Source organism: Malus sylvestris, chromosome 12 (assembly GCF_916048215.2).
Source record: "Malus sylvestris chromosome 12, drMalSylv7.2, whole genome shotgun sequence".
NCBI classification, from domain to species: Eukaryota; Viridiplantae; Streptophyta; class Magnoliopsida; order Rosales; family Rosaceae; genus Malus; species Malus sylvestris.
In genome coordinates this window covers 13,830,570-13,853,176 of record NC_062271.1, presented here as the reverse complement: position 1 = coordinate 13,853,176, position 22,607 = coordinate 13,830,570, and the positions used below count along the sequence as shown (strand labels likewise).

The 22,607-nt window shown below is 37.2% G+C and overlaps 2 protein-coding genes across 3 annotated transcripts; both read left to right on the top strand.

Annotated features, from left to right (window-relative positions):
• Window positions 1–214: 214 nt before the first annotated feature.
• Window positions 215–11,086, top strand: LOC126592032 (4-alpha-glucanotransferase DPE2). Its single transcript, XM_050257786.1, has 23 exons — window positions 215–582; window positions 771–1,195; window positions 1,737–1,854; window positions 1,960–2,015; window positions 2,170–2,301; window positions 2,418–2,540; window positions 2,678–2,874; window positions 3,727–3,805; window positions 3,975–4,013; window positions 5,980–6,099; window positions 6,219–6,320; window positions 6,488–6,571; window positions 6,680–6,922; window positions 7,020–7,145; window positions 7,273–7,347; window positions 7,532–7,603; window positions 8,280–8,396; window positions 8,790–8,887; window positions 9,256–9,415; window positions 9,536–9,634; window positions 9,977–10,174; window positions 10,364–10,457; window positions 10,610–11,086. Exons 2-23 carry the CDS (start codon window positions 830–832, stop codon window positions 10,843–10,845), a joined length of 2,934 nt encoding a protein of 977 aa, XP_050113743.1. The 5' UTR covers window positions 215–582; window positions 771–829; the 3' UTR covers window positions 10,846–11,086.
• Window positions 11,087–12,714: 1,628 nt separating this feature from the next.
• LOC126592038 (protein ANTAGONIST OF LIKE HETEROCHROMATIN PROTEIN 1-like) lies at window positions 12,715–19,474 on the top strand. 2 transcript variants are annotated; one of them, XM_050257799.1, is made up of 5 exons: window positions 12,715–13,034; window positions 16,219–16,267; window positions 16,491–17,002; window positions 17,097–17,322; window positions 17,418–18,025. In XM_050257799.1, the coding sequence occupies exons 3-5, from the start codon at window positions 16,493–16,495 to the stop codon at window positions 17,873–17,875; spliced, it is 1,194 nt and encodes a 397-aa protein (XP_050113756.1). In that variant the 5' UTR covers window positions 12,715–13,034; window positions 16,219–16,267; window positions 16,491–16,492; the 3' UTR covers window positions 17,876–18,025. The 2 variants fall into 2 exon arrangements, with proteins under 2 accessions (XP_050113756.1, XP_050113757.1); XM_050257800.1 differs by lacking the exons at window positions 16,491–17,002; window positions 17,097–17,322; window positions 17,418–18,025 and adding exons at window positions 18,234–18,592; window positions 18,690–19,474.
• The last annotated feature ends 3,133 nt before the right edge of the window (window positions 19,475–22,607 follow it).

The following is a 22,607-nucleotide window of genomic DNA, read 5'->3' as shown; positions in this document are numbered from 1 at the left end:
AAAAAGCTTGATGTATGAAATTATGAAAATCACTAAAGGGAAAACTTTGTCGTGAATGAGACTGTTTCATCAATCACGTGGTTGAGTTGAGTGAATTTAGTTTTTAATCTATTTTGTTTTTGAAAAGGAAGAAATATATTGTACGGCTATTAGAGTTCTAAAAGACAGCAGCATATGATATATCCATTTTTTGTGCAGCCAGAAATTACGATTGGAAAAAGTCCTTGGTTTGCAAAGTTAAATGTAGAGAGAAAGGGTGTGATCTCAAGTCTCTCTCTCTCTCTCCTCGGAACCAACTGTCAAGTGTCACTCTCCCGTGAGATCAGCTTTGCGTTGCATTTCCTCCTCATTCTCCAAAAATAATATGTAAATAAATCTGTGTTTAATTCAATTCATAGAAAGGGAAAAAGAAATCTGCTTTTTGTTTTTTTCGAATCAAACAAATGACCATCTCTGATATTTTCAATCTGTTTTGCATCTGATTGTATTGGTTGGCCACTGTTGCTTTTACTCGTGTTTTGATATGATAAAACGAGCGAGCCAACCGACTCGGAACAAAGGAACCAAAAGCTTTCGGTTCATGTGAGTGAAGCTCTGTTTTGATTTTCTTGGTTTTGATTTGGGTTTGTCTTAATTTTCTCGGGAAACAAACAGTGGAATGGAATTCCCCTTCTGGGTTTCGTAAATTTCACTGCTTTTTTCTTTTCTGACCATTATTATTGTTTGTGATTTGTTCATGCTTCTTAATTACTCATTTCTCAATTGCGCAGGACCAGAAACTGATAGAAACTTGAGATCTGGGTCCGATCAGTTTTTGAAGAAAAAGAAAATGGTGGAATTGGGATTGTTGTCCGGAAGCAGCAGCAAGTATAGTAGTTGTAAGCCGGTGAATGTGAGCTTCAGGATACCGTATTACACTGAGTGGGGTCAAAGCCTGCTGGTGTGCGGCTCCGAGCCGGTGCTTGGTTCATGGAATATCAAAAAGGGTCTGCAACTGAGCCCTGTCCACCATGGGAAGGAGCTCATATGGTTTGGGAACATCTCTGTTCCAAGTGGCTTCAAATGTGACTACACTTACTATGTCGTCGATGAGAAGCGAAACGTTCTGAGATGGGAAATGGGAGATAAGCGTAAAGTATTATTGCCTGAGGGGATCCAAGATGGAGAGGCAGTGGAGCTTCATGACCTTTGGCAGGTCTCTTTCTTTCTTTCTTTCTCGACCTTTTCGGTTATTAATAATTTTTGTTTACCATTAACTTAATAATCCCTTTTACTTTTATTGCCTGATTCTGGTTTTTTTTTAATTTTTAATTTTTGTATTTTTTATGATTGACACAGTAAGAGTTAGCCATTGGATGGTATAGGATATTGGGAATGTTATAGTAATTGCTTTCTTTTTGTGATATGATTCGTTCAGTCGCTGTGACTGTGATTGAATAAAGAAAAAGATAGAACAAATTCGGAATCTTGCAACATTCCACCAGAAATTGTGGTTTCTTAATCTTAGTGTTTTTTGTGTTTGGTTTCTTTGCTTTCTTTTAATCAAAATTTGGCCTCTAGCCTTTTAAGCTTTAATTAAAAACTTTAGATGCCATGTTAGAACTGAGTAGTATTTCTATTTATTTTTAATAATATTATCTTCCACATAGCTGCTTTCCTCCAGTTGTTAGAACATAACATGCAGAGTAATGTTAGGTTCATCAACAACTTGATCTAAAAGCTCTGTTCAAATCCAGGTGGGTGCCGATTCACTTCCTTTTAGAAGTGCGTTCAAAGACGTCATCTTTGATTCGAAATTCAGTTTGGACATTGAAGTACCTCCTGGAGTCATCCAAAACACTTTGGACCAGGATGGTAATTGTACTCGAATTGAAGATTATGGTTACTGCTCATGTAATATTACATTTTCATATTCTCTTCTTTAGCTAAATCATGTGATATGTGCCTTCCCATTGACAGATTCTGTTCTTGTCCATTTCAAAATCAGCTGTCCAAACATAGAAGAAGAAACAGCGGTAACTGCCCCTTATTCTCTAGTCAATTGTTCATACTTATCTGCAACCATGCTTGCTAAAAATATAATTTTTTTCAATCAAGGTGGGGTTACTACCTGAAAGATATCCAAGCTTGATTATTGCAGTTTTTTATTTTTCGTCAAAACTGTTGCAGATATTTATTATTGGTAACACCTCAAAGTTGGGACAGTGGAATGTTCAGAATGGGCTTAAACTAAGCTACGCTGGTGAATCCATTTGGCATGCTGACTGTGTTTTGCCGAAGAGTGATTTCCCTATAAGATATCCTTGTCAAAGCTTTATCTTGGACAATTTGACCTTATCCTTATCATTAAATTTTAATGTGTTATGGTTATTGTTAGACCATCCCTCTCTTTCTTCCTTAACAGATGGTCCACATATAAGTATTGCAAATATGGCAACGCAGGAAACTTTTCTCCAGAAAATGGTCCAAACCGTGACCTTGTTCTTGACTCCTCAAAAACTCAACCGAGATACATTTTTCTTTCAGATGGCATGTTGCGAGTAAGCTAGTGAACTCCTACTTACCCTGAATTATGATTAAGTAAACATTCAGTTGCATAATGGAGAAAATATATAAGCACGTGTTGTAGCGCAAGTGTTCCTCTGTTGATCATTGTTTTTTGGATTGATGATGTTAGGAAATGCCTTGGCGGGGTGCTGGTGTTGCAATCCCAATGTTTTCTGTTAGATCAGAAAATGATCTTGGAGTTGGAGAGTTTCTTGACCTGAAATTAGTTGTTGACTGGGCTGCAGATTCTGGCTTTCATTTGGTTCAGCTTTTACCTATTAATGATACATCAGTGCATGGAATGTGGTGGGATTCATACCCCTACAGGTATGTTGACACCTCATTATCATATTACTATAACGTTTTTGTCTTGATGCCATTGGCTATTTATAGAAGCTAAATCAAAGTTTGATGCATAAAACTGGCTTGAAATTTTGTAGGGAGACAATTTCGGTTGTTTGCCACTTTTAGCTGGATAATATGTGCAGTCTTAAGTTCCTATGTCTCTGATTATTATCTAAACATTAAATCCAATATCATAAATGGGAAAAGCTTTCTTGTTGTATTGAATAGCAATTGCCTTGGAAAAGTAATTTCCATCTGGTGGTTTCATCTTCTCTAGCTCCCTGAGGGCCTGAACGGTACACCAATTTGATCTAAGGAAGGGAGGGTGGATAATTGGAAAAATGGATGGGGAAATTACATGGGAAGAGTAAAGCAATCAGGAAAGGATGTTATTATCTCTTTTCTTGGTTGGCATAAAGAAAGGAGAAGTGGTAAGGAAGGGGAAAAAAAGTGTAGATATAAGTTAGCAGATATACCTCGTTTCAAGTGGGGTTTGTTGGAGGATAAGAAGGATCAAGAACAAATTGAGACGACTCTTCACCTTACCTTTCCACTTTAAACTCCCTCCCAACCAAAAAATGAAAACGCTCTCATTTCTCCCCACCTTCCCCTCGTCCTGATCCTTTTCTCTCTCCCTCCGGTCCAATAGAGTACAAAACTACCCTTTTTATCTTCATATTTTTTCGATTACAAAACCACCTTGTTGTATTCTGTTCATTGTTCGCTGACTAAAATGCACATCAAAATTGCATTGTTTTTTTCTATGATACTCATGTTATTATTTTGAAAGTTTCATCTCATTCAAAGTTTGGCTTTCATTTCTTCATCATGCAGCTCACTTTCTGTATTTGCATTGCATCCTTTATACCTGAGAGTACAGGAACTTTCAGAAAGTATGTCTTCGGATATCAAGGTGATCCTTATAATTATTTTTTTTTACTTGTATAATAAGACAAACTTGAGTAATTATTATGCTTTCCTATGAAGGATGCTAAATTGTCACTTGATTCCTGATTTTTCCTTCGTTTTTTCATTATTATCACTTGATTCCTGATTTTTTTCCTTCGTTTTCTTTCTTATAGCTCGAGATTGAGAAGGCAAAAGAACAATTGGATGGAAAGGTAGTTCCTTACAAGATTATATTTATTTCTTGCATATCATTACATCACATTAATGAGTTTACTATTCTAACTATGAATGACTAGTACATTAGTAGGCAAGCTGGACCAGACTTTGAAATTTGAAAAACATTTCGTGCAAGAGGCCTTCTCTGTTCATTAGTGATGGTATTATCTTTGAACAAGTAGGGGAAGGTACAAGTTTGGCACAAAATAATTACAATTCAACTATTAAGAGGCTTGTTTTCCTGAACGTCTATTAAGAGGCTTATTTTGATTGACAACCACTACAAGATAAACCATTTTTTATTTTTCCTATTTTTTCGATTTTTATTTATTAATTTAATAACTTTTTATAGTTTCTTTTATTGTTTCTCATCGATTTGCGGGTCCATCTACTGCCATGTCAATACCTCTTGATGACAAGGCTGAAGGTATAATCTGTCCTCAAACAAAAGTTTGTATATGAAAAATGTCAAGAAAAAAACTATAGGTGGTAAAGGCTGAAAACGGTTAAACTTCCAGATAGCAAAATGGAAATAACCCTATTAAAGACCACAAGATTTTAGGATGGGCAGAAGACCCAGTTTTGAATCATAGCTTGTTTCAAAGAGAGTCAAAAGCATTTTATGAGGTTTTAGGAAACCCTAGTCAACTCTGACCCATTGAAGGTATTCGCACTAGTCATAAAAGTAGAATAAGGCAGAATCCTTGTTCTGTGTCTTTTCATCCATGAGAAGAAAGACATGAGATGAGAACCTGAGTAAGAAGAGAAATGACACGAGATCTGGGCAAGAAGATTAATGGAACCTATGGAACAGTAACAAAAAAGAAGTATGTTTTCTTCTTTTTTTTATTTTTCCTTTTTATGGTCAAAGAAGGGTAAGGGTGGTAGTGGTTTAGGTCTCCAGCGTTACCCTACTACCATGTTTAAAAAGAGAAACACTTGCATTTCAGTTTCGAATGGAAGTACTACATTTTTTTATAGAGTTCCAGGACATAAATTCCTCTAGTAATCAACTCTATGAATTATACCATAATTTTGGAAAGATGCCTGATAATCAACCATTAACCTTAATTCCTAATATTCATTATGTATCACTGATAACTTGCAAGCCAGTTTCTGGAGGATCAGTTGTACCCACGGATTTAATATGATCTCTAGTCACAGGAGGTTCTGCCTAGCTAATTTCAAGGTGCAGGTGGTCTGTAGACTCTGTATTAATCTGTTTTTATGTGTCTGCATTTGTCTGCCTCACCACGTGCTGGATGTGGCTCCATGTCATGTGAAGGAGAGTGTTTGGTTGATATACATTGTTTACCTATTTCCCAATGCCTTAAGCTCTTATGGTTTGTTGTCTTACGGAAACATGGGTCTGCGTTTCCAAACATTATTACATCAAAGTGGAAAAACCTATACTGCACCAAACATGGAACCATGTAGTAGCAATGCAGTCCAGGCTAAAGTTAAATCCATTTATTGTTCTAAACAAGAACTTTGTCTGATGAAAGACAATGATCACAAATTCTTATTCGAAAAATATGTTTTTCATCCAAATCGTGTAGGGTCCACTCTGGACATGAGAATCATAAAAGATTATCTAATGATGACAAACAAATTGTTATTTATTTATTATTTCCTTTCTTTTATGTTTTTCTTTTTGCCGCTAAATGTTATCCTTTGTTCTGAAAATGAAAAGATGACATTCTTATGTATTGGAGTGTGAATATTTATATGTATTGGAGTGTGAATATTTAGATGTAATCAGGTTACCTCAAAAATAGCACATGACTGTTGAGGACCATCTGTTTCACCCAAAGGTTGGAAATCTTTGGTAGTTCTGTTTTTTCTTGATGACATGAAAATATTATTAACAAATTTCATGGACATAAGTACGATGATCTCTAAATAACACTAAGTATACAAAGTGATTTTGAAGTTAACATATTTTAGTTTGCATCTGTGTAGGATGTTGATTATGAGGCTACCTTGACTACCAAACTTTCTATTGCGAATAAAGTATTTGCTCAAGAGAAGGATTTGATTCTTAACTCCAGTTCCTTCCAGAATTTTTTTTCTGAGAATCAGGTTACATAGTTTTAACTCTTTTTCTTGCTATTATAATAATATTTGCTTATTTTAGAAGTTTTCGGCTTCCCTTTTCAACTTGAAGTGCTAAGATTTTCTCTATTGATCATTGGTTATAGGATTGGCTAAAACCCTATGCGGCCTTCTGTTTTTTACGGGACTTCTTTGAAACATCAGATCACAGTCAATGGGGTCGGTTTTCTCATTTTTCAAAAGAAAAGGTGATCACCCTTCTTTGTGTTAAACTGGGAATTGGACTTTTTTTTTCCTTTGTCAACTGTGTGGTACTACCTTTCATATATATTGCTAATTAGTTCAAAATTTGAGTTCTGATTATATAGATATTATAATATTAAAGCTCCAACATTCGGCTTTCTCTTTCTGACAGCTAGAGAAACTCAGCTCCAAAGACAGCTGTCACTATGACATAATCTGCTTCCATTATTATGTCCAATTTCATTTGTATGGACAAGTAAGTAGTATTTATTCTAACTATTAGCAACATCTGCACGTTCTGTTAGATATCCAATTTCACCGTGGCATCCATTGTTGATTTCTTTGGTGATTTCATGAATGGCAGCTCTCAGAAGCTGCAGATTATGCAAGAAGGAAAGGTGTAATATTGAAAGGAGATCTACCTATTGGTGTTGACAGAAACAGTGTGGATACGTGGGTCAATCCAAATTTGTTCCGCATGAACACATCCACTGGAGCTCCTCCAGATTATTTTGATAAAAATGGGCAGAATTGGGGTTTCCCTACCTACAATTGGGAGGAGATGTCGAAAGACAACTATGCATGGTGGCGTGCTCGTTTGACACAGGTTTTTCTTGCTAGATTTCCCTATTATTCCTTCTTTATTGTACCTTTGTTTGTTGCTTGCATTTTAGATAAATATCTTTCTATGTTTTATATGACAGATGGCAAAATACTTTACCGCTTACAGAATTGATCACATTTTGGGTTTCTTTCGTATCTGGGAGCTCCCAGAACATGCCATGACTGGTCTTGTTGGGAAATTTCGACCTTCCATTCCACTAAGTCAGGTAGACTTGTTAGTCAAATATCATTTGGCAAGATGAGACAATGGCTACAACATTGTGACTTGTTATCAAGGATTAATTTTTCTTCATTTTCAAAGTTAGTTCACAAAAATTAATCCTTCTGTTGTAGGAGGAACTTGAAAGAGAGGGCATATGGGATTTTGATCGCTTGAGTCGCCCATATATTCTGCAGGAATATTTACAGGTAACCAAGTCTTCCTAGTCATCTATAATTTACTTCTCCTAATTTATTATCAACTTATTGCAGATTTGCAGCTGAACTATGATTACCTTTATGATTTTATCTTACTTTTGTAAGCTTTGTTGTCTTTTATTCTTGTCTTTATCGATCCCTTTTGTGTTCTATAAATTTTACTTTCTTGTTTCAGGATAAATTTGGAGCTTCATGGACTTTTATTGCCTCAAATTTTCTAAATGAATATCAGAAGAACCGCTATGAGGTGAAAATTATTGGTTAATCTTGGAGATTTTTATCTGCATTTTCATTAATAACCATTAATCACTCACTCATGATCTCGGATGAGATTTCTTCCCTATTCTGAACTTTGTATGCCCTGTAGATGCACCTGAAGAAATATGGACAACGTCATCGATATTGTTGATAAAGAGTGTTTGATTACCTCTATTCCCAAATTTGAAGCTGTTAGGATGTAGGCTAACAATACTTTTATATTCTAACACTCCTCACATGTGCCTCTCTCTCCACCATTAGAGCTTAAACTTATGGAATTGAATTTATAGTGGGAGCGTGCTATTGTAGGGATTCCAACTCATGGCCTCTTGCCTTGATGTCATGATAAAGTTTGTTCTTTTACCACTTCTGCCAAAAGCTTAAACTGTTGGGATGTGGGGCAGTAATTATGTTCATTCTATTGTACAGCTACATTTTGAAAGCATGGAGATTTGGGCTGGTTAAAAAGTTAGTTTTAAACAATTTGAACCATAGATAAACTTCAGGCTGTGAAATCCAACACTCCTACTTCAGTCCTTTGTATGATCATTACTTCTAGTATTTTTCTTCAGTGTCCATTACTTCTTGTATTTTCTGTTGTAGTCGACCACGGAATTAAACTTTGTATTCAAGAACATTTTTTCTTTCCCATTCTTGATTATCAGTTTAAGGAGGACTGCAACACTCAGAAAAAAATTGCTTCCAAGCTGAAATCATTTGCAGAAAGGTCTCTGTTGCAGGATGAAGAGAAGATACGGCATGAACTCTTTGATCTTATACAGGTTGCTTTCCTATCAAAGAGTTTCACACTGTTTTCTAGACTGATGTTCCTTTGATCTTATACAGGTAGCAAATGCTAATAATATAAGGCTAGTGACTTACCATGTCAATGTTATGTCAGCATTATCAGTTAGGCTTGTTATTAGTCAGTTAAGTTGAGTTAACATAATTACATTGGATGAATGAACACAATTCTAATGTACTTCTCAGAACTTTTAGGGTCTGTAAGTGTTGCAAACCTGTTTCTAGAAAATGATTCTACAAAATGAAAACAAGAAAACTGGATTCTTCTAGACATATGCTAGAAGCTTTTCGTGTGTTTCCCAAGTATTTTAAAGGGATTGCCACTGGTACTGCTGTTCGTTGGTTAATATTTTATGTAATTGTTATTGCAGAACATAGTTCTCATCAGAGATCCAGAAAATCCAAGGAATTTCTATCCTCGTTTCAATCTTGAAGATACACCAAGTTTTAATGATTTGGACGACCACAGGTACTTCGAAAAGTTTCTGGTTTGGGAACATGAGATTAGCTTATTTGGTCATATTATCTTGATGGAGAAGAATTTGGTAGGAGAACCACTAATGAAAAGAGCTTCAAAACTCTTAAGTTTTAACAATAAGGACAAAATAAAGGGTAAAGTGAATAGTACCATGATTGACTTTTTAGTGTAAAAATGTAGTTTTTCGTTAAAGTGAACAGTACCGGAAGCTTTTCGTTAAAGTTCCCTTTTTTAAAATCAAGTCATTTGGTTTTCTTCTGTTCATTGTTACAAAAGAGTTCCCCCCTCTCACCTCTTGTCGGTTTGTGCTGATTTACTTCCATCATATGTATTTTCTTATCAGTTTTTGTGTGATACAGCAAAAACGTATTGAAAAGATTATACTATGATTACTACTTCCACCGGCAAGAAAATCTTTGGCGGGAGAATGCTTTGAAAACGTTACCTGCTCTGCTTAACTCATCAGATATGCTTGCCTGTGGGGAAGATCTGGGGCTTATTCCTTCTTGTGTTCATCCTGTATGTTTGCTCAGCCTTTCCCAACTCACACGACCACTATAAACTTCAGCCTGATTTCGATATTTGTTGGCCCTCCTTGTTTTTATTGATTTCTTATTTTGTGATTGGTTTTGGATGCAGGTGATGCAAGAACTAGGATTAATAGGTTTACGCATTCAGCGCATGCCCAGTGAACCTGATTTGGAGTTTGGTATTCCTTCTCAATATGGCTATATGACAGTAAGATAATGGGTCATATTTATCGCCTTCATAATGATGGAAAGATCATGCTTCATCGATTTGCTTCCTAAGGATTAAGTTCCTAGAAATAGATTAATTTCCTCATCTTTTTAGAGAAAATGCCACTCAGAAAATCATCTCTTGAAAGAGTGAATGGGGAACAAATTAACTTGATCCTGTTGTAGTTTTTGTAAAAACTTTAACCCTATAGAAAGCTTGGAATTTCTGTTATTTCTGTTTAAAGCATAAGTTTATTGAGATTTTGTATAAAGAAAATTTGGTCACATGGCTCAAGATCTCAACTTTCATTGAAATGTTGTTAATTCATATAACTGCATTTAGGTATGTGCTCCGTCATGCCATGACTGCTCAACCTTGCGTGCTTGGTGGGAAGAAGATGAAGAAAGAAGGCAGCGATATTTTAAGAATGTGGTGGGGTCTGACATGTCACCACCTGCTCGATGTGTTCCAGAGATTGCACATTTCATCTTAAGGCAACATGTTGAAGCACCATCAATGTGGGCCATTTTTCCGCTTCAGGTACTGTGCTGGACATTTTAATGTGTCTTTTGTGTGTTCTCAATTGGAGTTTGATACACCTTGGAAAGCACAACGCAAGACATTTTGAAAATTTGGTTCCTCCATAACAAGTCATACCATATAATACTACAGTATACAATGGTATGTTAATTATTTTGGATCCTTCCTCATGAATTCTGCACTCGATAGGATTTGTTAGCGTTGAAAGAAGAATACACAACACGCCCTGCAAAAGAGGAGACGATCAATGACCCCACAAATCCCAAACACTATTGGAGATACCGTATGTGAAGATTATGTTTTCAAGATTCAATTTGCCACTAAGTTGGCCTTGCCTTTTCTTTTCGTTGTTTATATTTTGGATGTTCACTTGTTTCAGAGATGACAAAATGCATCTTGAATTTGTGGTTTCAATTCCGTATATTGCGTTCTCAGGTGTACATGTGACAATGGAGGCTTTGATCAAGGATAATGAACTCATATCGACCATCAAGGATCTTGTCCGTTTGAGTGGAAGATCATATCCGGCAGTACAAGCTGAAAAACAACCAAGTCAGGAATCAGCAGCAGTTGCAGGTACAGAGAAGCAGAAAATGTCCAGCAGCAAAGATAAGGTTCACCCGGCAGCGTCGTTGAACGGAGTTCCACAGGAGACCGTGGCTGTTCGCTGATGGTGTTCGTGTAATGTGAAGGAGCTTAGTTAATAAGCAGAAAATAAGCCGACTGTCAACAAGAATCTGCATATTGGGTGCTTGTTGAAGTCTAGATCTCTTTCCACGACCATCCAAAACCTTTTAACAATAAATAATGGAATAAGAAATAATGGTAGTACTAATATGTTGAACAATCAATAACCTATGAAATAGATTAGCTGGCCGGCTTGACGATGCTCTCTATTTTGGCCGGTTGTCCCTTCTCCTTTTTTTTTTTTTTTTTTTTTTTTTTTGGGAGTTGTTATTGACACGTCATTAAGCATCATTATATATATAAATTTCTCTTGTATCTGGATAAATAACAACTTGCAACTCTAATATGAAATGACTATTCGAACCCTCATAGCTGCTCTATCCATTGTAGAACAAAACCATAAAAACACAAACAAGTTGAAGAAAATATATCTTTTGATGAACGGAACAAAAAATCTAGTTATGCTCCTCGTTCATTTGTTGATTTTCACATTCAAGAAATTATTTAAATAATGGAATAAAAATTTGACTTTTTGTAAAGCCTTGCTCTAATTGGAATTCAAGAAATAGGAAGAAAACTAGAGAATCCAACGTGACCTTATAAAAACAATTCCTACCATTTGTCCATCAGGCTTCTTAGAATCCAACGCGATTGTTCAAGAAAATTTGATGGATGTTTATAAATCAAATGGTAAGATGGAGATTTTATACAACAATTTAATTCATCTTTCTTGTCTTTAAAATGTGGATTATTCTTTTGTTTGAAAGAGATGAAGAGTTTGATGTGTGGTTAATTAGTTGATGATTGTGGGGTGTGTGAGATGTGAGATGTAGGGTGTGTGAAATGTGAGGTGTGAGGTGTGAGGGGGTAGTATTGGAAAATACGTGGGGGTGTGTTAAGAAAATTTTTGATTTAAAAAGTAAATGTGGGATGTATTAAGTATGTGGGGTGTAGTTAACAAAATGTGGGGTATTAATAAAACAAGCCATGTATGTTTGGTGATTGGGTTTTTAATTTAGCCAGTTTGGCTACTGTGTTTTACAAGGTTTGCAACTTTGGTGTTGACTTTATGTTATAAATATGTTAAAATATTAATCTACTAATTAAAAATGAATAAAAAAAATACATATGTGAAAACGCAATAAGTTGCAACACAAAGCCTCGACGGGGTGAATGGGTTTAATCCAATTATCACAAACTTTAATTATTAATCACGTTGATCAGGTATGCAAAGGAAATGGAAAACAAGTGCAATGAGCGAATGCAAAAAAAATAATCAGACAAGATTGAAAGCGCATATCAATCTTGTTACGCACATAAATAAAATGCGGAAAAAAAAAATTATAGTACATAACGATCCTTGAGCACACAACCAGTGTACGCAAGCACCATGACACAACCTAAGCCTAGCACGCAAGGACACCCTCCAAGACTCCCAAGACTTAGACAACCGCTACGTGGTCTTTCACTCCGATGACATTCTCGCTTCACGACTTTTCTCCATAGGGACCAGTCACTTATAATCCACACCTCAATTCTAGGTCAGAAAAGGAAAGCTAATATAATACTGCAGCTCTGCAGGAAATCCTTCTCAATACAAGTTCTCGGAAGAGGTTTTAGAACAGAACTTCGAAAATAACTTAATTAGCTTAATTCGAATAAGAACCAATTACTTACCATTCTAAAAGTGAACTCGTGACTTAGTTACAGTAGAATAGTGATCATCGGTTGAGCTTGATCTTCGATAGCTTGAGTAGAACCAATCATAACATCTAATTGCTTGAGTACAACGAATCCTAACATCCAATAACTTGAGTAAAACCAATCCTAATAACTAAAACTCAACTTATACATAAAGGGCACGTTTGTTTGACAGGATTCGCTGGGACTGGACTGGACTAGACTATAGTCCAGTGTTTGGTGGGTACCGGGATTAGCTTTAATGAGCTTAGGTGGGATTCGCTAGGACTAAGGGGGGGCTTAGCCGTTCTTCACGAGGGATCCCAAATTCGGGCGGACTCGTAAGCCAGAGAAACCGCGTCTTCCCACATCTCACATCCCACATCGTCCTCATCTCTGCGTCTGCCCTCGTCGTCGTCCTTGCCGTGCTCCCACATCGTCCTCACGCTCATCGTCGTCCTTGCATCTGGTCGCTGTCATCTGCCTCTAGTCGGTAAGCTTCGAATCTTGGATTTTTTTTCGTCGATTTGTGTGGATTTGTTTGTGATATTAACTGAGGTTTATTTGATTTTGTTGTTTTGGGTTTGAGAAATTCATAATATACAAGTGGATTTGCAATTGAACAAATTAGGGTTTTGTTATTTAGGTGAAATTGAGATTAGAATTTGGGGTTTTCATAAGATGAAATTGAGATTAGTCTCAGGTGTGTGCTCTCTGTGTGTGTGTTTGTGTGTACCGAAAAAAATTTGTCTGTGTGTTTGTGTGTGTGTGAGTGTGTTTGTGTGTGTGTGTGTGTATGTAATCTGTGTAACCTGTGTAATATCTGTGTGTGTGTGAGTTGTGTGTGTAAAATGTGTGTGTAATCTATCCGTGTGTGTGTGTGTGTAACCTGTGTTATTTGCAGTGTGTGTGTGTGAGTTGTGTGTGTAAAATGTGTGTGTAATATGTCCGTGTGTGTGTGTAATCTGTTTTTGTGTGTATGTGTGTGAGTTGTGTGTGTAAAATGTGTGTGTGAGTGTGAGTGTGAGTGTAAGTGTTTGTGTGTGTGTGTGTGTTTGTGTGTGAGTGTGAGTGTAAGTGTGAGTGTGAGTGTAAGTGTGAGTGTGAGTGTGTGTGAGTGTGAGTGTGTGTGCAGTGTGTGTGTGTATGCAGTGTGTGTGTGTGTGTGCAGTGTGTGTGTGTGTGTGCAGTGTGTGTGTGAGTGTGTATGCAGTGTGTGTGTGTCTATGCAGTGTGTGCAGTGTGTGTGTGTCTATGCAATGTGTGCAGTGTGTGTGTGTGGGCGCAGTGTGTGTGTGTGTGTGTATGTATGCAGTATGTATGCAGTGTGTGTGTGTGTGCAGTGTGTGTGTGTGTGTGCAGTGTGTGTGTATGCAAGTATGTATGCAGTGTGTGTGTGTGAGTATAAAAACAGAGTGTGTGTGTGAGGGTAAGAGTGTGTTGCACTCTGTCCCCGTGTGTGTGTGTGTCACTGTGTTCAGTGTGTGAGTGTGAGTGTGTGTGAGTGTGAGTGTGTGTGCAGTGTGTGTGTGTATGTAGTGTGTGTGTGTGTGCAGTTTGTGTGTGTGTGCAGTTTGTGTGTGTATGCAGTGTGTGTGTGTGCAGTTTGTGTGTGTGTGCAATTTGTGTGTGTATGCAGTGTGTGTGTGCAGTTTGTGTGTGTGTGTATGTGTGTGTCCAGTGTGTGTGTGTGTGTGACTGTGTTCAGTGTGTGAGTGTGAGTGTGTGTGCAGTGTGTGTGTGTGTATGCAGTGTGTGTGTGTGCAGTTTGTGTGTGTGTGTGTATGTATGTAGTATGTATGCAGTGTGTGTGTGTATGTATGCAGTATGTATGCAGTGTGTGTGTAAGTGTGAGTGTGAGTGTGAGTGTGAGTGTGAGTGTAAGTGTAAGTGTGCAGTGTGTGTGTGTGTGTTTGTGTGTGAGTGTGAGTGTGTGTGTGTTTGTGTGTGAGTGTGAGTGTGAGTGTGAGTGTGTGTGAGTGTGTGTGCAGTGTGTGTGTGTATGCAGTGTGTGTGTGTGTGTGTGTGCAGTGTGTGTGTGAGTGTGTATGCAGTTTGTGTGTGTGTGTGCAGTGTGTGTGTGAGTGTGTATGCAGTGTGTGTGTGTCTATGCAGTGTGTGCAATGTGTGTGTGTCTATGCAGTGTGTGCAGTGTGTGTGTGTGTGCGCAGTGTGTGTGTGTGTGTGTATGTATGCAGTATGTATGCAGTGTGTGTGTGTGTGTGCAGTGTGTGTGTGTGTGCAGTGTGTGTGTGTGTGTGTATGTATGCAGTATGTATGCAGTGTGTGTGTGTGTGTGCAGTGTGTGTGTGTGTGCAGTGTGTGTGTGAGTGTGTATGCAGTTTGTGTGTGTGTGTGCAGTGTGTGTGTGAGTGTGTATGCAGTGTGTGTGTGTCTATGCAGTGTGTGCAGTGTGTGTGTGTCTATGCAGTGTGTGCAGTGTGTGTGTGTGCGCAGTGTGTGTGTGTGTATGTATGCAGTATGTATGCAGTGTGTGTGTGTGTGTGCAGTGTGTGTGTGTGCAGTGTGTGTGTGTGTGTGCAGTGTGTGTGTATGCAAGTATGTATGCAGTGTGTGTGTGTGAGTATAAAAACAGAGTGTGTGTGTGAGGGTAAGAGTGTGTTGCACTCTGTCCCCGTGTGTGTGTGTGTGTCACTGTGTTCAGTGTGTGAGTGTGAGTGTGTGTGAGTGTGAGTGTGTGTGAGTGTGAGTGTGTGTGCAGTGTGTGTGTGTATGTAGTGTGTGTGTGTGCAGTTTGTGTGTGTGTGCAGTTTGTGTGTGTATGCAGTGTGTGTGTGTGCAGTTTGTGTGTGTGTGCAATTTGTGTGTGTATGCAGTGTGTGTGTGCAGTTTGTGTGTGTGTGTATATATGCAGTGTGTGTATGTGTGTGTCCAGTGTGTGTGTGTGTGTGACTGTGTTCAGTGTGTGAGTGTGTGTGCAGTGTGTGTGTGTGTATGCAGTGTGTGCGTGTGTGTGTGCAGTGTGTGTGTGAGTGTGTATGCAGTTTGTGTGTGTGTGTGCAGTGTGTATGCAGGGTGTGTGTGTAGTGTATGCAGTGTGTGTGTAAGTGTAGTGTATGTAGTGTGTGTGTGTGTGTGCAGTGTGTGAGTGTGAGTGTGTGTGTGTGCAGTGTGTATGCAGGGTGTGTGTGTAGTGTATGCAGTGTGTGTGTAAGTGTAGTGTATGTAGTGTGTGTGTGTGTGCAGTGTGTGAGTGTGAGTGTGTGTGTGTGCAGTGTGTATGCAGGGTGTGTGTGTAGTGTATGCAGTGTGTGTGTAAGTGTAGTGTATGTAGTGTGTGTGTGTTTGTGTACTGTGTGTGCAATGTGTATACAGTGTGTGTGTTTGTGTACTGTGTATGCAGTGTGTGTGTATGCAGGGTGTATGCAGTGTGTGTATGTATGTATGCACTGTGTGTGTACTTGCAGGGTGTGTGTGTAGTGTATGCAGTGTGTGTGTGTAGTGTATGTAGTGTGTGTAGTGTATGCAGTGTATGTAGTGTGTGTATGTATGTACTGTGTTTGCAGTGTGTATGTATGCAGTGTGTGTGTAGTGTATGCAGTGTATGTATGTACTGTGTTTGCAGTGTGTATGTATGTACTGTGTATACAATGTGAATGTTTTGTATTGTGTGGGGTTGATGCTGAATTGCAATTTGTTGTGGTTGTTGGTTGCAGAGAAGAGGAGCATAAACGGAAGGCTAAGGCTAAGGCTACTGCATTACAGGTGTCCTTTAATTTCCCTTTTCACATGCAATGCCTAGCAATGATAGCAATCCTCATACTAGTGTTCTTAGACACATGTTTATAGATGTATAAGAGTAGAACATTTTGAATATGATGCCTCGGGTTAATGAAAACTTTTTTTTTTCAACGCCATATGTATATTTGTTGCCTCGGGTTAATGATTTAGTTAATTTGTTTTTTGTTTTTTGTTTTTGTTTGGATAGATATGGATCGAAGGAAGCTTTTATTGATCTTATTGTTAGAGATGTCTTATTTGGAAACAATTTGTATTTGTACGATTCTTGTGGTGATGATGCTACGTGGCAAACAGAGACATGTTGAACGACCCACATTGACTAACCGTTCACTTATTAGACGAGAGATTAGTTTGTGTTATCTGAATGGTATAATAGGGAATACTGATACTGAATGTGTTAACGAATTGAGAATGGATAGAAGGACTTTTGGCATATTATGCGACTTACTTCGTCAAGATGGGAGGGTAAAAACTGATGGTTTGGTGTCTGTAGAGGAACAGGTGTGTATGACTTTACAAATATTAGCACATCATACTAAGAATCGTAGTGTTGGCGGTAGATTTTATAGGTCGGGAGAGACTATAAGTAGGTATTTCAATAGCGTATTGCAAGGAATTTTGCGATTACAAGGTTTCCTACTAAAAGTCCCACAGCCTGTGCCTATTGATTCTACAGATGCTAGGTGGCGATGTTTTAAGGTATGATGAGAAATATTTTTCATTTTCCTTAAGCTTTAACTCTTCATTCCCTTTGTATAAATTAACAAAAAGTTTTTTATTTTTTATTTTTAAGAATTGCTTGGGAGCATTGGATGGAACACACATTGATGTGCATGTACCTGAAATTGACAAACCAAGATACCGAACAAGAAAGGGTCGAGTCGCAACTAATGTGTTAGGTGTGTGTTCAGGAGATATGCAGTTCATATATGTGTTTCCGGGGTGGGAGGGTTCCGCATCAGACTCTAGAGTGCTACATGATGCAATTAGTAGGCCTAATGGTTTTAAGGTACCAGCGGGTAAGACTATTACTTAGTCTCAACTTTCTAAGTTAGGTTTAGTTCTGTTTGTCAACTACAAAACACTAATAAGGTCTGTTTTTTTTTTTCATTAGGTTGTTATTACCTTGTAGATGGTGGTTATACAAATGGTGAAGGATTCCTTGCACCCTATAGAGGAATACCTTATCATTTATCTGAATGGGAGGGACGAACACCTTCTAATAAGGAAGAATATTTTAACATGAAGCATTCTAAGGCAAGGAATGTAATTGAACGCTGTTTTGGCTTGCTAAAAGGAAGGTGGTCGATACTAAGGAGTCCATCTTTCTATCCGATAAGGACACAAGGTCGAATAATTACCGCTTGTTGCCTACTACACAATCTTATTAGGCAAGAGATGTCAGTAGATCCAATGGAGAATTTGCCAATAATAGAAGATGGACAAAATACAGAAGAAGGTGAATATGTTGGTAGTGTTCAATCATCGGACCAGTGGACTGCAATGAGGAATGATATGGCTGAGGAAATGTATAATGAGTGGAGAGCAATTAGGAACCAGCAACCGAACTAGCTATATGTTTTAATGATAACATTTTATTTTAGTATTCCTTTTTATCATGCATTTGTTAGATATTAGCACAATGATTGGATGGTATGCAAATTAATTGGATATTATGCAAGTTGATTGGATATTATGCAAGTTGATTGGATATTATGCAAATTGATTATTTGTATGGTATTTTCCTTCATTAAAATATTTTAGTATTCCTTTTTATCATGCATTTGTTAGATATTAGCACAATGATTGGATGGTATGCAAATTAATTGGATATTATGCAAGTTGATTGGATATTATGCAAGTTGATTGGATATTATGCAAATTGATTATTTGTATGGTATTTTCCTTCATTAAAATATTTTTTGTTTAGGTATGGATAACGAAAATATTTTGAATGCTACTCAAGAGCCAAAAGGAAGAAGGCGTAAATGGGAAGCATTTGAGGAAGAAGTATTACTAGGAGTTCTTGAGGATTTTGTTGCTCGGAAGCAACGGTGTGACACCGGTGCTTTCAAACAAGGTACTTTGGTTGAAATAGCAAAAGCTGTCAATGTTTTATGTCCTCATTCAAATATAAAGGCAAATCCACATATTGAGTCCAAGTTGAAGAAATGGAAAAAAACATATAGTATGGTCGTTGACATGATAAACACAAGTGGATTTGCATGGAATGATGTCAAAAAGTGCGTTGAAGTTGACAGTGATGACGCATGGCAAACTTATGTGCAGGTTCATATCCTATTTTATTTATGCATTAGTTATATTCTTGCTCCTATATTTGATACGCATGCTAAATTTTAGTTTTGCTATGTTGATATAATCTTAGAGAAATAAAGAAGCCGATGGATGGAGAAGCAAACCTTTTCCACTGTTTGATAGATTTGCATATATATTTGGAAAAGATCGGGCTACGGGTAATGTAGCCGAAACCCCTGCTCAAATGGTGGAGGAACAAAGTCATGATCATGTTGGTGAAAGTGATATTGGAGGTGATAATTTTGTTTCTTCAATGAACCAACAAAGCCAACAAAGCACCCCATCTGAAAATAGCCAAAGAAAGAGGAAAAGAGCTGTGGGAAGTTCAAGTGATGGAACCGAGGCAATTATCAGTGGACTGAAAGATTTTTATGTTGAAAGTGGGAAGAGGATGCAAATGGTAACTGAAGCTTTAGTTCAAGGTACTGCAGATCATACTGACATAGCTAATGAACTTGAAGCAATGGGTCTCTCTCCTATGGATCAAATTGATGCATTGTCTCTTATTTTGGATAAACCAAAAAATGTGGGAGTGTTCAGGGCAATCAAACCGGAACTCAAGAAAGTGTTCGTCCAAAGACTTTTAAGAGACAACGCAAGCGGATGAGGATTTTGGCTAATGTTAACATGGATGTATTTTATTAACGTTAACATGGATGTATTTTATTAATCATACAGTCTTATGTTATGACTTATAACTTAGCTTTGCACTAGTATTTTGGCTTATGTTAACTAGCCATTTTGTAAATTATGGAGATCTATTTTGGCTAATGTTAACTAATGTTAACTAGGATTTTCTAAATTATGGAGATCTTATGTACTTGTATTTGTTGAAGTTGCATGTATTGGCCACTATTATTTTTCTTCTGTTGGGTGATAGAGTTTAAATCAAGCTACATTTGCAAATTAAACCCAATTCTATTAGCAGGTAATAGAAACAAAACAATTGTCAATTTTTTTTAAGATTCATAATATACATGGCAAAAATATGCTCCAATTAACCCATATCATGAGATTTGTAGCATTACTCTATTACACAATGACAAAAATTTGTAGTCCTAGTCTAAGCAAACACAAATCTGGTGAACAGTACTGTTTTTCTTATCCTGCTTCTTAGTCCGAGACTGCACCAAACGCTTCACTAAGTTAGTCCAGCTTAGTCCAGTCTAAGCCAGTCCAGCTTAGTCCCGGCAGCTAGTCCAGTCCGAGACAGTCCGGCGCAACAAACGCACCCAAAAGGTTTAGGCTAGGAAAATGCCAATTACAATCAATATGCACTAACAGTATGTGGCTATTCAAAATTTTTAAAATTAATCGAACAGTTTAAACATAATTTAAAAAGAAAGAGTCGAGAATCAAGCCTTCCCGGCTGTCTTCCCCACCGAAGTCCCAATCCCATGGATGTTCATTTGGTACAATGGTTTCCTCTTCACACACCAATTGAAAGGTTAGAATGCCCTCAAGTAGGAGTGGGCATTGGAACCAAACACCGAAACTAAAACACGAACTAAATCGAATCGCACCGAACAGTTTGGTGTTGCAGTTTTTGAAATGGTTTCAGTTTGAAACCTAACTGCAGTGAAGGAAAACGGTTTGGTTTCTGTTTTGGCATTTTGAAACCGCACCAAAATTGAACCACACAGCAAGATAAACAAGTAGAGTACTTATGTATATTATGCTCTCTTTTTTGTAAGCACGATAAACATAATGGCAACAAAGGTAGCGCCAAACCCAACAATTGGTTAGTGTTTCAGTGAAGAGATAACAGGATGAACAAGAATTCTTTCAAGAAAACAGAACTCTGCGAAGCACCAAGTCCTGCTAATTATGACTGTACAACAACACTTGTAACCCTTTCACATACAATTGAATGACGTTAACTCAGGACCGAGACTACTATTTTGTTGATTTGTAACTCTCTTTTTCATATGTGGTGGCCTAGTATTTAGGGCTAGATATTTTTCCCGAAAATCTCAAAACTAAACAAAAAAATTCCGATCCCATGCCAAAATTTTTTCAAACCAATAATACTTTTCAGGACTCCATACCGAATTGATCCCGAACCTTATGGTATAGGATTCAGAATTACATATTCAATGGTTCAGGAATCCCAAACCGCCGAACCGAACCTAAATGAATATATTTATTTTGGTTGCACGCATGTTGAAAGTTGAATTTAAGTAGTTTGATAGTAGACTATATTAGAAGTATGAAATTAAGTAGTTTGGTACTTCAGAATGTCAATTTGGCTTGGTATGAATGAATTGGTCTTTCAATTGGTACGAGGTAAAAAACCTAATTTTCAATTGATATGAAATTGGTAAACAAAGTTTCAGGCCAAAAGCCCAAATTTTAGCCCACAGCCCAAAAATCTCAAGTTTCAGCCCAAAAGCCCATAACCCAAAATCTAGTTCCGATTAGACCATGGCAATTTCTTACTCGACCCGTTAACGACACAAAAATAATAGATTTCGGATCAACACGATAACTAATAGGATTGTTATCGAGTCACATGATAAGAAAAAAGTTATTTTGATGATTTTAATATTTTAAACTACCAAAAAAACTTACTATAAAATACAATAGATATAATAGATAGGGAACTTTATATATAGAGACAAAAACTTTCATTATATTTCAAGGAACTCCACTAGTTTTTAAATAAACAACTAAAGCTTAGCCCAAAAACATGGAAACAATGTTTTAAAATACCAGCGATACTGTCATGCCCCTGGACCGGGGGTCAATAGGAAAAATAATTCCGAATCCGAAATGTGAGATAAAAGCTAACTAATTATAATAAAACTGAAATAACGGAGTGAAAAATAAAATTCTTCTTATTTAAAATAACTCAATAATTCTTTAAAAAGCTAAATAAATAAATACAAATTCTAGCCTCATATCTATTTCGTCTCATCCCGTCTACCCTTTTGATAGTTTAGTTAGTAAACCTGTATAACAATAGAGGGGTGAACTTCAACAGCTCAGTAGGGACATAACCTTATCACAATAAATTGACAATATTAAATTAAGTGTAATAAAATCATGTAATCAAGTACGAAATCATTATCATCAACAATGCATGAGTGCGATACAATACTCTTCATCTCTACCCGTTAATTTATATAATAAAACACACGGACCTGCATGTCCCATACCGTGCATTTTACCTTTGCAGTGGTGGTTCGAATGTTTTAATATACAAATTAACCCCATGTAACTCAATCATCCCAATTTCCCCTTTTGTTAGTCATCTTGCCAAAACCCTTCGTCGCCAGTCCCGAATTACCCTTAAAGAATCTGTGCACTGTGGGCTCACTTGAGACCTGGTACCTACTAAGAGTTTGGCTCAACTACACAAAAGATCATTTCCATTACCCTCTTTCCAAATTCCTTTCTCACCAACAAAGTTCCAACCACTATTGACACATGAGTGATGCACAAGTAACGTTATTACATCTTTCACATGTCACAATATATCTCAACGAAAAACATTCTAGTAGCACTAACAAGTAAACAACGAACTGAAGCAATAATCCAAACAATGTCCAACCACATTAATCAACCAACACAAATATAGTACTTCACGAAATTTAATAGCATCAATATCTGTAAAGGTCTGCCGTATTTCCCCTACCTGGATTCCAAAGCATTGCTCAAAGTGACGTAATAGTCAAACATGCCAATTCATCTCGTAATTCCTATTTACAAGTATCACGTTATCAACCTAAGCATATTGTATAATACCTCAAATTCAATTATAGTTAAAGCACATCGAAATACTTTAGCCTCAAGTTATACAAAAGCTTTTGTCCGACTTGTATATATATAGTTCCAACTCTAAATGCATACTTTATTTGATCAAGCTATACATAACACGTGTGTGTGTGTGTGTATTATACACCTGTATTTTCCCTTCCAACAGACTGGGCCAATTCTAATTTAATAAAACAACTCATTCATTTCCAACAAATTGAACCAATTTGTA

Bases quoted from the DNA above. Each gene is read 5' to 3' on its own strand.
- LOC126592032 (XM_050257786.1), top strand. From the start codon at position 830: ATGGTGGAATTGGGATTGTTGTCCGGAAGCAGCAGCAAGTATAGTAGT. The intron at 1,196-1,736 runs GTCTCTTTCTTT...GTTCAAATCCAG, and splicing joins AGCTTCATGACCTTTGGCAG to GTGGGTGCCGATTCACTTCC. The intron at 10,458-10,609 runs GTATGTGAAGAT...TTGCGTTCTCAG, and splicing joins CAAACACTATTGGAGATACC to GTGTACATGTGACAATGGAG.
- LOC126592038 (XM_050257799.1), top strand. From the start codon at position 16,493: ATGGATCGAAGGAAGCTTTTATTGATCTTATTGTTAGAGATGTCTTAT. The intron at 17,003-17,096 runs GTATGATGAGAA...TTTATTTTTAAG, and splicing joins CTAGGTGGCGATGTTTTAAG to AATTGCTTGGGAGCATTGGA. The intron at 17,323-17,417 runs GTAAGACTATTA...TTTTTTCATTAG, and splicing joins TGGTTTTAAGGTACCAGCGG to GTTGTTATTACCTTGTAGAT.